This window comes from Podarcis cretensis (assembly GCF_951804945.1).
Source record: "Podarcis cretensis genome assembly, chromosome: 12".
Classification (NCBI taxonomy): Eukaryota; Metazoa; Chordata; class Lepidosauria; order Squamata; family Lacertidae; genus Podarcis; species Podarcis cretensis.
This window is the reverse complement of record NC_137181.1, coordinates 54,649,378-54,661,378: the sequence shown is the minus strand read 5'-3', so window position 1 is coordinate 54,661,378 and position 12,001 is coordinate 54,649,378. Positions and strand designations below refer to the sequence as shown.

Genomic DNA, 12,001 nt, shown 5'->3' with positions numbered 1-12,001 from the left:
CAGTATGGGCATAACAGTGAACCAGGAGTCATGGTTCGCTGCTAGGTAAAGGTAAAGGATCCCGGACAGTTAAGTCCAGTCGCAAACGACTCTGGGGTTGCAGCACTCATCTCGCTTTACTGGCTGAGGTAGCAGACCTTTGTCCACGGACAGTTTTTCCATGGCCAGCATGACTAAGCCGCGTCTGGCGAAACCAGAGCAGCACATGGAAACGCCGTTTACCTTCCCACCGGAGCAGTACCTATTTATCTACTTTGACGTGCTTTCAAACTGCTAGGTTGGCAGGAGCTGGGACCAAGCAACAGGAGCTCACCCCATCGCGGGGATTCGAACCACCAACCTTCCGATCGGCAAGCCCTAGGCTCAGTGGTTTAGACCACAGCTAGTGAGAACTAAATCTGTGGCCACCTGTGTGTTAGTAGTGATGCATGAACCCAGCCAAAGTGTACAATAATTTATTTCACATATGCAGGTTTTAGACCGTTTACAACCCACATAGGTGAAAAATTTCCCCTGTGGAATTTAGAATAGGCTTTCAGATGGTTAATCTTTTCTAGCTCTTACTTGCAGTTCATTTATATAATGTGTATAATGACAGCGCTGGAGGGAGGTTTGTTTGTTTTTACTGTGCTATATAGCTTATTTGGAAGCAGGCCCCAGGATTTCAATTTGTTCTCGACTTTCTCTTTGGCGCAAGAGAAAGCTGTGTCCTGTCCACAGTACAAGCAGCAGCTGTCTGCTCCCAAACCCGGGAAGCCAGTAACAGAAAGATAACACACACTTATATTGAAGACTAACCTGCAATCCTAGGTGTTGCTTGGACTCCACTGCCATCATCCTTAAACATTGGCCATACTGGCTGAGGCTGATGTGAGTTGAGTCCAACAACATCTGGAAGTCCAGAAGACAGTTCTTCCTGTTGAAAATTATCTATACTGCTCTGGTTTGTCTCATCTCAAAGCAGATATTGTCAAACTGGAAAAGGTACAGAAAACAGAAATTAAGATGATCAAAGGCCAGTGCCATTCCTATCTGTAAATAGCACATGTTTTTTCTCTGAAATGATACACGGTGGATATTGATAAAAAGCATGAATGAAATTCTGAGGAGACCCTTTCTTTTTTAAACCCTCCTACTTTTCCATCATGACTTGGAGTCACCCAGTGAAATAAGAGATTCACAATGAAGAAAAAAAGATATATTCAGACAGTGCATCATTAGCTTGAAGAATTACCTATCATGGCATTGGGGCTGGTTCCAGGTTTGAGGACGCCCTGAGCAAAGGGTCCTTTGCTGGGGGTGGTGCTCCACTGGTGAATCCTGGTGATGGCAGAAACCAAGAGAATTCTGAGCAGTGCTCTGAGCAGCACCAAGCAGCTGGGTCTAGCAGCCGCTTGAGTTTCCCACAATGCCTCAGAGTGGTGTTATGGAAGGACATGGTAGGAAATTAAAATGGCAGCTAGAGCCTGCTGTCTGATACCACTTGGAGCTCTGGGACATTAAAAACACATATTTGAAATGTCAGTGAGGCACCACTTTGATTTTTTTTTATGAAATAGTAGCATATCAATATCATTTTAAATAAACAGATGGATCAGAAGCTTCACCGCTGAGGAACAGCCCTTTCCCTAATAGGAGAACTAAATCTCATACCTCTTTGTGACTTTCCTAGGGACATCTGGTTGGGTTTCACCACTGTGAGAAAGAGAATGCCAGACTAGATGGGGCTTCTGGTCTGATCCAGAAGAGTTTGTCTTATGTTCTATGCATGGGGGGCGCATTAACACCTGGTTTGAATGATTGCAGATCCCTTCAGAATGGTATGAGGTTTGGGCTCTATAGTTAGAACACTGGCAGATATACACATATCCAAAACACACCAAAAGCACGTAACTTCCCTCAAAGAATCCAGGGGGCCTGTAGTTTCTTCATCACAGAACTAAAATTCTAAGCATCCTTAATATTCTACTGTTCCCAAGATTCTGGGGAGAGGTTGTATGCTTTAAAGATGTGCTGGGTGTGTTTTAAATGTGTGGGGTGCACCTGCCCTTAATACTGAGAAAGGTTGTTTTAAGAATATGTCATAAATTGTACATCCAGAATGACGTATCCATTTGACTTGCCCTAGAACTGATGCCTGGAGAAATACGAAAAATCTAACAGAATCTAGTTGGGTTGTTGTTGTTGTTTACAATCTAAAAATAATGCCATGAACAGGAACAATAATCATATCTATAACAGTTTTTTACTGCCATACTAGTTTTTCACACACGAGTGTACATCCAGGGTCAGCGTGAAACAACAAGTCATTTTTAGCTCTGCATTTTCTGCACTAAGAAATGTGTATTGTGTGTTAGAGACAACTCAGCATTTGAAAATGTAATTTCTATTCCCCTGTCCCCAGTCCAAATTAAAATAAGCTCTTTCAATTTGCTTCTCAATATTATTCGAGAAACTCCCCCCCGTCAGTAAACACACCGCTGGAAAGCTGACAGGCAGGAAAAATGCAAAAGCACTTTCAAATCAAAGAGAACGATGGCAATTCATTTTAGGGCCTGGTTCCAGACTGAATGCATTTATTGATACCACAATGTGCCACAGTTCCAAGGCCAGCATTTTGAGAAATAAGAGTCCCATCTATTGGAATGAGATACAAGCAAGCATTGTGAACACTTGCCCCTGCCTTCATTCAAACGGCTCCAGGTGAATTTAGAGCCATCCAAACCAGAGAGCTACTTTTTCACAGAGCCTCCCCCCCCACCCCCAATAAACATGGAAAGAACGTTTGCACGCACCCCACTCCAAGGTAAAAAGAAGTATTTTTTTAAAAAATCATCACTTGAAATATTTACCTCCTTCTCCCATGATGGCCTTGTATGCCAACAGTTGTTTTTAGAACGCCACATCCAGCTCTTTAACCATTTAAAACACGAGCGGTATGAAATGAATTTACTCTCCCCAGCCTCACTGGAAGTTATTAAGGCTGCTCGAATTATTCCCATCCGGCGCAACCGGACCTATCGTATTTCATATTGAGAGCATCTGCTGTCAAGATGATGGGCTCTCGAATCGTTCCTGAGAAATAGAAGAACGAAGGCAACCAAACAAAGCATAAGCACTGCTCCGAGGAGTGCGAGAGACAGGTGCCTACATGCTCCATTAGCCACCAAGTCTAAATTGTCATTGCGAACAAAAACACTGGACCATGTGTGGCAGCAGCTCATTAGCTTGACATTTGGAATCCATCTCCGCAAGCTTACTAAGGCCAACTCCCATTGCCAAGCTACTCTTCTGTGTCTGTTTTCAAGAGGGATTCGTGACTCTTGCTCTCAGTTATTGGGGATCACCACGATTACAGAATAACTACAACGCTGGGTTTCAAGTCTCAGCAGAATTTATTCCAGGGGTTGTCCATGGGCACCAGTGTTCGTACTTAAAATGGTGCCCGATAAAGGTCTCAGTAAATACCCAAACATCCACAATGGGAGACAGTTTGCTCTTCTGGCTCAGTTGCTGTTTGAACTTCTACACAACACCCTTAAACATGCTCATATTTCGTTGGTAGTGCAGCTCTTTGCAAGTGTTGGCATTCAGCTGGTCGCAGGTGCCCATGGTCAGCTGGCTATTGCCTCTTGAAAAGTGCTGTGCTTTGAAAGCCCCACTGATCACTGATCATCAATACTAGCAAACTGCTATGCCCACAGCACTCTAATTTCAACCAAACGAGCAAAAGGAAAACAGGTCGCCTCATTGTGAGCAGTCTCTCTTAACCAGCTCTCAAAGTTGGCCAATGGGGTGAAGGCGAAAAGGATCCGGCCTAGCAGTTAGATTCAGTTCCTTGCCACTAGTGTAGAAGCAGGAAGTTGCTGCCTAGAGCAAATCTTAAGTTTTAAAGCAGACATTGTGTGAGATACAGTGGTACCTCGAGTTAAGTAATTAATTTGTTCTGGAGGTCTGTTCTTAACCTGAAACTGTTCTTAACCTGAAGCACCACTTTAGCTAATGGGGCCTCCTGCTGCCGCCACACCGCCGGAGCACAATTTCTGTTCTCATCCTGAAGCAAAGTCCTTAACCCGAGGTACTATTTCTGGGTTAGCAGAGTCTGTAACCTGAAGCGTATGTAACCTGAAGCGTATGTAATCCGAGGTACCACTGTTTAGCAATGGTTGGGTCACGATGACTTCATTGACATTAGTGGTTGGCATGGGTTTTGGCTTAACACAACCATAAACAATTCATGAGCCCATTACCAAATTAAATTGTAAATGTCATCTCAGAATGCAGGTTGAACATCTTCCAGAAGTACCTGCACTTAACTGCAGAAATCAGTTTCAAAGAGCATGTGAGTTGTTACCTAGGTGAGGTCCCAACACCTATAAAATGTGAAAGGAATAAGAAACAGGATCTTTATAACCATTTGCTCCACCCTCCCACTTTTTAAAAATAAAATAAAATCTGAAGAGCTACTGGTAGAGAAAATAAGTGAAAATTATCACTCCCCACCCCACCCCAAAAAAGTCCAGAAAAGCAGGTGTTACTTTGTAAACAATGGAAAACTAATAAAGGGCTATAAGGCACTAACTACCATAAGAATCATGGCTTCTTCTGCTGTTGTTTCTAAAGCATTACGTCTAAATATTATGTAGTAATTTGCAGTTTCCAGGAATAGTCTGCGCTTGTTCCACTGTACCACATCCAGGATGGAGCAAAATTACTTTAAATACCAAGTACAAACCAAGTGACCTCAGTCATACTGGAGGCTTAACAACTCTAGTGCTATCCCTGAACCACAGCAAGAGAAGCAGCTTTTCTGCAACACAAAATAAATCACTGAAGCTGGATTTTAAATGTCAACTCCATGGCTGCAAAAGAGAACACATTTGCTAGGGAGCAATTCACATGTAGAGAGAGAGGGAGCATTGCCAAGGGTAGACTTTGGTTATCCAGGACAGACTCATATGTCAACATCAATTCTATATATAAGACGCACAAATGTACCTCTTCAACTGTTTCATCTACAAGCCCTTGGCAAGAGGCATTAGAATCCAGGACAGACAATGTTCTCTTCATGCAGTAATTTGGAATTGCACTAGCTGACCCCCTAAAGCTTTCGGATTAACGGGTGTAGTGCACAGAAATGTAAATGAATGAAAACTCTCAGACTCCCAGAAACTGACAAGTGGAAAAAGTTGCTGGCTATAAGTTATCAATTCATCATCTGCTGCTCCTTAAATATCTCTCTCTCTCTCTCTCTCTCTCTCAACCCCCTATATTTGATTCACTAACCTAGGGGGCTGAAGCCCACATGAAGATGGGAAAGACACAGTTCTCACTCTAAGTGCTCTGTCGTTGTGCTTGACATCTGCAGAAAGTGTGGAACTTTCCACACTTTTGCCAGTTGTCTCCTTTCTTTCAAATATAGAAATGCCATAACTCAAACCATGACTCTTGGCCCCAATCTGTTCCTTAATTGTTAAGTGTGAGAACCTCACCCTGGTTGCTCAGTGTTGACAACCATTACTTCACATGTTCCAGATCTGAATACAGAAAATGGGTTTCAGGGACATGCCCTAGCTAAAATTAAGCTCCGGCTTTTGCAGACTGAAGTTGACCCGGCACAAATAGTTTTTTGCTGGCTCCACCGCGCATATCATCTGAAGTGGGGTGCTATTTAGAAATGGTTTGCTGTGGCACCAGGACCTCTCTTAGCGTCCACCTGCCACAAAACTCCATCACCACCACTAAGATTGTCATGTGAAGTTGAACTAATGCAGGAGTGCCTCTCTGAATGGAATCCAACCCCCTCCCTCCCCAGCCAGCAAAGCCAATGATCAGAAACGATGGGAGCTGTAGTCAAGCTACATCTGGAGGGCTGCAAGGCCCTGACCTAAAACAATCAGTCTCAAGTCCAGTTTTCATCGAGATGGCTCGGTCTGCAGATGATGGAGCGTCGTACAAGAAAAGCACTTCCTCCACATAGACAGCTAGATCTCAGATGGAGGGATTCTAGTCTATTCCTTCTCACTCAAGTGCTACTTTTTTAGGTGTATGATTTCTTTTTTCATGAGAGAAAACTCCTCCATGCACAAGCCCCCATCTGCAACCTGAAGAGGCACAACTGAAATACAGGTCTACCACTTTAAGAGAAAACCAGGACTATAATTGGTCATTATGGAAATGCTGCTCAGAAAGAAATCTTTCCCTGTCATCTTTGCAAATTAACGTAACAATATGCTGCCAAAAAGCCATGAACTTCAACCCCAGATCCTCTGAGAGATGATGATGATGATGATGATGATGATGATGATGATGACTGTTGTGTCAAGAGCTGCTAGTCTGGACTCACACCTGAGTGTTTAATGACTAGCATCAAAGACTGCCTTGCATGTGTGAACATCCTATCATGGATCACCATGCTTTCAAAGCACCCCTCAACACTTAATACCAGGGTGGGGCTCTAGCTGGGGGAGACAGTTCCAACCATGTCCATCCCTCTACAGGCCACTTTGACAAGTGGAAGGGGCCATTCGCCTCTTCGCCCAGAGCTTTAAAGGACATAATCTTGGACTCCCAGTTGCTGTTGTTGCATTTATTAAGCCTCTTTTCTTATAAAGTAACCGGGAGCAACTTGCATTAATGCCAATTATAAACAACAACAAAAACTGAAAAGCACAGCAACACAGATAAAAGGCTAAAAGCACAGCTAAACCAAAAGGTTCCACCCCACTAAGAAAGCCGACAATACCCTTCAAATTAAGAGCCAAAAGCTGGGGCGGGCGGGGAAGAAAAGTATTTGCCTGGTACCTAAAACTACATAAAGATGTTGCCTCACTGTTATGGTCCAAAGGAAAGCAGAGCAAGATATTTGGTACCAAGATCGCCACCACCATATCCGATGTCACTTCAAAGAACTTGCAGGAAACGAAACACCTCCATTTCTCTGGCCAAACTACCCCATTGCCCAAGCATCCTTACAACTAGAGACTTTTGGGAAACATCTTCTGTCATCTTTCTTAAAAGTACAATGTACATCAGGGATCCACCTGGGGCCCTGCCACAGATCTCTTTGTCTGTGGCCCAAATCCAGCAGTCGGGTCCAATCCTCACTCAAGGGTAAACTCACATCAAGCATGTTTCATTGTCCTTGTCATCCTCTGCTTGATAACACATGCACACACACACGCACACGCCATATTAGTGGTGCAGTTAGGCCATTTTAGTGAAGGGTAGTCAACGTGGTGTCATCCACATGTTGTCGGACTACAACGCCCATCATCCATAACATAGACTATGCTGGCTGAGGCTGATGGGAGCTGGAGCCTAACATTACTATACTGGCTTTCTCAATTTTAGACTCTGAGCTTAATGGTCTCATTGGGGAGAGGGGCTCTTTAGATAGCAGTTGTGTCTTACATCTCTCACTTCAAAATGTAGAAAGCTAGCCCTGCTGCATCTGGAGTCTGCTCATTTTGCTGAGACAGACCCTGGACTTCTGTCCCAAAGTCTGACCCGATGGCATCACACAGCTCCTAATAAGATTCTAGCCCTACCAGTGACCATTCCCAGCAGGCCATTTGAGAATCAATGCTTCTTTGCGTGGTAGGGGGGAAAGTGGCCCTCTTCCTTTTTATTATTATTTAAGAATATTTTTTTATTAACCGACCAATCACATCAAATCAAACCAAATTACATAAATTCCAAATTCCTCACCCCAAACTAGGAAAAAGATTTTTAAAATTTATACAAACATAAGAAATTGCTCCCCCATCCACAAACACAGCCCTGCTGTTGTAGGATCCTGCAGAGGATGCTAGGAAAAAGGAATCAATTTCTCCCATACCTAATTGTCATAACTAATAACTCAGCTCAACAGTGCACTCTTCTCCCCATCACATGAGTGGGAGGAGGGAAGGCAGCAGACTTTGGGGAGTTCCACTTTAACCCTCCCTCCCATTTTCATGATAGACGATTGCTGGCATTTTAAAATTTCATCCAATCAATACCACTTAAGACAACCCAAATTTAATTTCAGCGAGGGCTCCCATCGTCAAGATCTGGCCCTGAAATGTGCGATTTAGTAAGAGCAAGGAGCAAGGCATGCTTAGCTTGGAGGCGAGTTTCTGTGTGCGATGGAGAAACAGCACCATACTTTTCGGTTACTTGAAGGGCTGTCACACAGAAGAGAGCAAAGATTTGCTCTCTGCTGCCCTCGAGGGCAAGACTAGAGCTAATGGGTTTCAGCTGTGGGAGGAGGCAGAGTCTGGACGTTAAGAGAAAATCCTTAATTCTTGACTGCAAGGGTCAAGAATGGAACAGGCTCCCCTCACTGGGCAACCATCTGTTGGGGATGCCCAAGCACTGGATTGTCTGCATGGTCCAGGGGGGTTGAAGGATGCCCTCCAATCCACAATTCTAAGCCTCTAAGTGCATGCAGAGTGCCGATTTCTTATCACGAAGCAGGCTTTCAGCATATGCAGTTCTAGAGGGCAAGGGGCAAGAAGGGGTAAGTCTGTCAGAGAGCCAAAAGGTAAGAGCTGTTTGACAGTGGAGCAGGTCTCCCTCAGGAGGTTGTGGCCTCTCCTTCCTTGGAGAGGTTTAAGCAGAGGGTGGATGGTCAACTGTCATGAATGCTTCGGCTGAGATTCCTGCCTTGGACTAGATGACCTTTGGGTTTCTTCCAACTCTATAATTCTATGAAATAGGCACTTTTAGAGAAAGAAAAATGTGCCTATTTCACAGAATCATAGAGAAAGAAACAGTGATGTATGGAAGTGAGAGCTGGACCATAAAGAAGGCAGATCACCGAAGAATGGATGCTTTTGAATTCTGGTGCTGGAGGAGACTCTTGAGAGTCCCATGGACTGCAAGAAGATCAAACCTCTCCATTCTGAAGGAAATCAGCCCTGAGTGCTCACTGGAAGGACAGATTGTGAAGCTGAGACTCCAGTACTTTGGCCACCTCATGAGAAGAGAAGACTCCCTGGAAAATACCCTGATGCTGGGAAAGATGGAGGGCACAAGGAGAAGGGGACCACAGAGGATGAGATGGTTGGACAGTGTTCTCAAAGCTACCAACATGAGTTTGACCAAACTGCGGGATGCAGTGGAAGACAGAAGTGCCCGTCGTGCTCTGGTCCATGGGGTCACGAAGAGTCGGCCACAATTAAACAACAACAGAGAAAGAAAGGGGGGAGAAGAGTCTTCAGGAGGTTGAGTGGGTCTTGGAAGATCGGAAATCAACTTTAGCTCAGTTGGCCGAGCGTGAGACTCTTGAACTCTGGGGCTGGGGGTTCGATCCCCACGTTGGACAAAAAGGATTCCAGCATTGCAGAGAGTTGGACTGGATGACCCTTGTGGTCCCTATGATTCTGAAAGAGGGTGGGAGATGGGAAGCTGGGAAGGATCCCCCACCCCTCTCCCCTTACTCACCATCGCGTATTGTCATAGTAATGCTCCAGCACGGAGTAGCCGAAGAAAGAGTTGTTGGGTCCTTGGAAAATCACCGGGTGGTCCAGGTCGAGGTTATAGGAGTAGACCAGCGCCACGCACAGCGTCGCCACCAGCACTTGACACGCGCCCCGCTTGCGCGCCCCGCGGAACACAGCAGCAGCCATTCTTCGGCGGAGAATGCACGCCTCTTGCAAGCCAGGATCCGGCCGCCCAGCTCCGTCGGGCGCCGCCTGCTCTCGCTGTCGGAGAAGAAGAAGAAGAAGAAGAAGAAGAAGAAGAAGAAGAAGAAGAAGAAGAAGAAGAGGAGGAGGAGGACCGGCAGCAGCAGCAGCAGCAGCGCTCGGCTTGGCGCATCCACGCAGCCCCTGCAAGCCAAGACCATCCAGAGGCGAGTCCCCGGGCGGCAGGCAGTTCCCCGCGGGAGTTTGCAAGGGCGGCGGCGGCGGCAGGACGCTGGAGCTGGAGCGCGCGGGCTCTTCTGGCCGCGTCCCGGAGCGAGCGAGGGGCTTTTGAGCGCCGCCGCCGCCGCCGCCGGGCTACAATGGCAGGCGCGCGCGCGCAGCGGAGCCAGCCGTCTCCCCGCCGGAGGCGCAGCGCCCTCTGGCGACGCCTCTCGCGCTCTTCCGCGCCTGGGGAGAAATAAGGAAAAACAAGGAAAAAATAACTTCCAGTAGCACCTTAAAGACCAACTAAGTTAGTTCTTTAAGGTGCTACTGGAAGTTATTTTTTTTAGTTCTAGGTATGAGCTTTCGTGTGCATGCACACTTCTGAAGAAAAAAAATTCCTTCCAGTAGCACCTTAAAGACCAACTAAGTTAGTTCTTGGTATGAGCTTTCGTGTGCATGCACACTTTTGAAGAAAAAAAATAACTTCCAGTAGCACCTTAAAGACCAACTAAGTTAGTTCTAGGGACGCAGGTGGCGCTGTGGGTTAAAGCCTCAGCGCCTAGGGCTTGCCGATCGAAAGGTCGGCGGTTCGAATCCCTGCGGCGGGGTGCGCTCCCGCTGCTCGGTCCCAGCGCCTGCCAACCTAGCAGTTCGAAAGCACCTCCGGGTGCAAGTAGATAAATAGGGACCGCTTACCAGCGGGAAGGTAAACGGCGTTTCCGTGTGCGGCTCTGGCTCTGGCTCTGGCCAGAGCAGCGATGTCACGCTGGCCACGTGACCCGGAAGTGTCTCCGGACAGCGCTGGCCCCTGGCCTCTTAAGTGAGATGGGCACACAACCCCAGAGTCTGACAAGACTGGCCCGTACGGGCAGGGGTACCTTTACCTTTACCTTTAAGTTAGTTCTTGGTATGAGCTTTCGTGTGCATGCACACGAAAGCTCATACCAAGAACTAACTTAGTTGGTCTTTAAGGTGCTACTGGAAGGAATTTTTTTTCTTCAGAAGTGTGCATGCACACGAAAGCTCATACCAAGAACTAACTTAGTTGGTCTTTAAGGTGCTACTGGAAGGAATTTTTTTATTTTGTTCTGACTATGGCAGACCAACCTATGTGTAAAAGGAAAAAATAAGAAAGTTGGCTTCGAGAGAGAGATTAGGGGGCCGGGGCATAGGAGCCAACTCATATGGGCCGAGGGGTAGCGGGGGGGGCAGAGGGCAGCTGCCCCCCAAACCAATCAATCAATCAATCAATCAACCTATTTATTCGACCATCATTCAGAGAAAAGAATACAAATACATTTGTCAATACACAATTAAAACACAAATCAAACCAAGTAAATGAATAAAAATACATCAGTGCTGCTTTTCTGGGGGGACGCAGGGGGACGCATACCCCTGAACATTTTGTGAATCTTTGTACTTTTGTGCATTTACTGTATTCATTTTATAGTTGGAACTATAAAATGGTGGTTTTCTTGAGTCAAAATGAGAGTACCCCTAAACATTTTTTTAGAAGAAAACAAAGCACTGAAAATACTTAGCTAATTGAGGATTGCCGGAAGAAATATCAACAACCTCAGATATGCAGATGACACAACCTTGATGGCAGAAAGTGAGGAGGAATTTAAGAACCTTTTAATGAGGGTGAAAGAGGAGAGCGCAAAATATGGTCTGAAGCTCAACATCAAAATCATGGCCACTGGTCCCATCACCTCCTGGCAAATAGAAGGGGAAGAAATGGAGGCAGTGAGAGATTTTACTTTCTTGGGCTGCATGATCACTGCAGATGGTGACAGCAGCATGACGCCTGCTCCTTGGGAGAAAGGCGATGGCAAACCTAGACAGCATCTTAAAAGGCAGAGACATCACCTTGCCAACAAAGGTCCGTATAGTTAAAGCCATGGTTTTCCCAGTAGTGATGTATGGAAGTGAAAGCTGGACCATAAAGAAGGCTGATCGCCGAAGAATTGATGCTTTTGAATTATGGTGCTGGAGGAGACTCTTGAGAGTCCCACGGACTGCAAGAAGATCAAACCTATCCATTCTGAAGAAAATCAGCCCTGAGTGCTCACCAAACTGCGGGAGGCAGTGGAAGACAGAGGTGCCTGGCGTGCTCTGGTCCATGGGGTCACAACGAGTCGGACACGACTAAACGACTAAACAAA

At 45.9% G+C, this 12,001-nt stretch overlaps 1 protein-coding gene across 1 annotated transcript in view; it reads right to left on the bottom strand.

Moving 5' to 3' along the window:
• Window positions 1-9,708, bottom strand: part of ITGA9 (integrin subunit alpha 9) — a 234,436-nt gene extending 224,728 nt beyond the window's left edge. The window contains exon 1 of the mRNA XM_079947527.1: window positions 9,430-9,708. Coding sequence (XP_079803653.1) covers window positions 9,430-9,614 — 185 coding nt within the window. The 5' untranslated portion in view covers window positions 9,615-9,708. The remainder of the gene's footprint in view (window positions 1-9,429) is intronic.
• Between the last annotated feature and the right edge of the window lie 2,293 nt (window positions 9,709-12,001).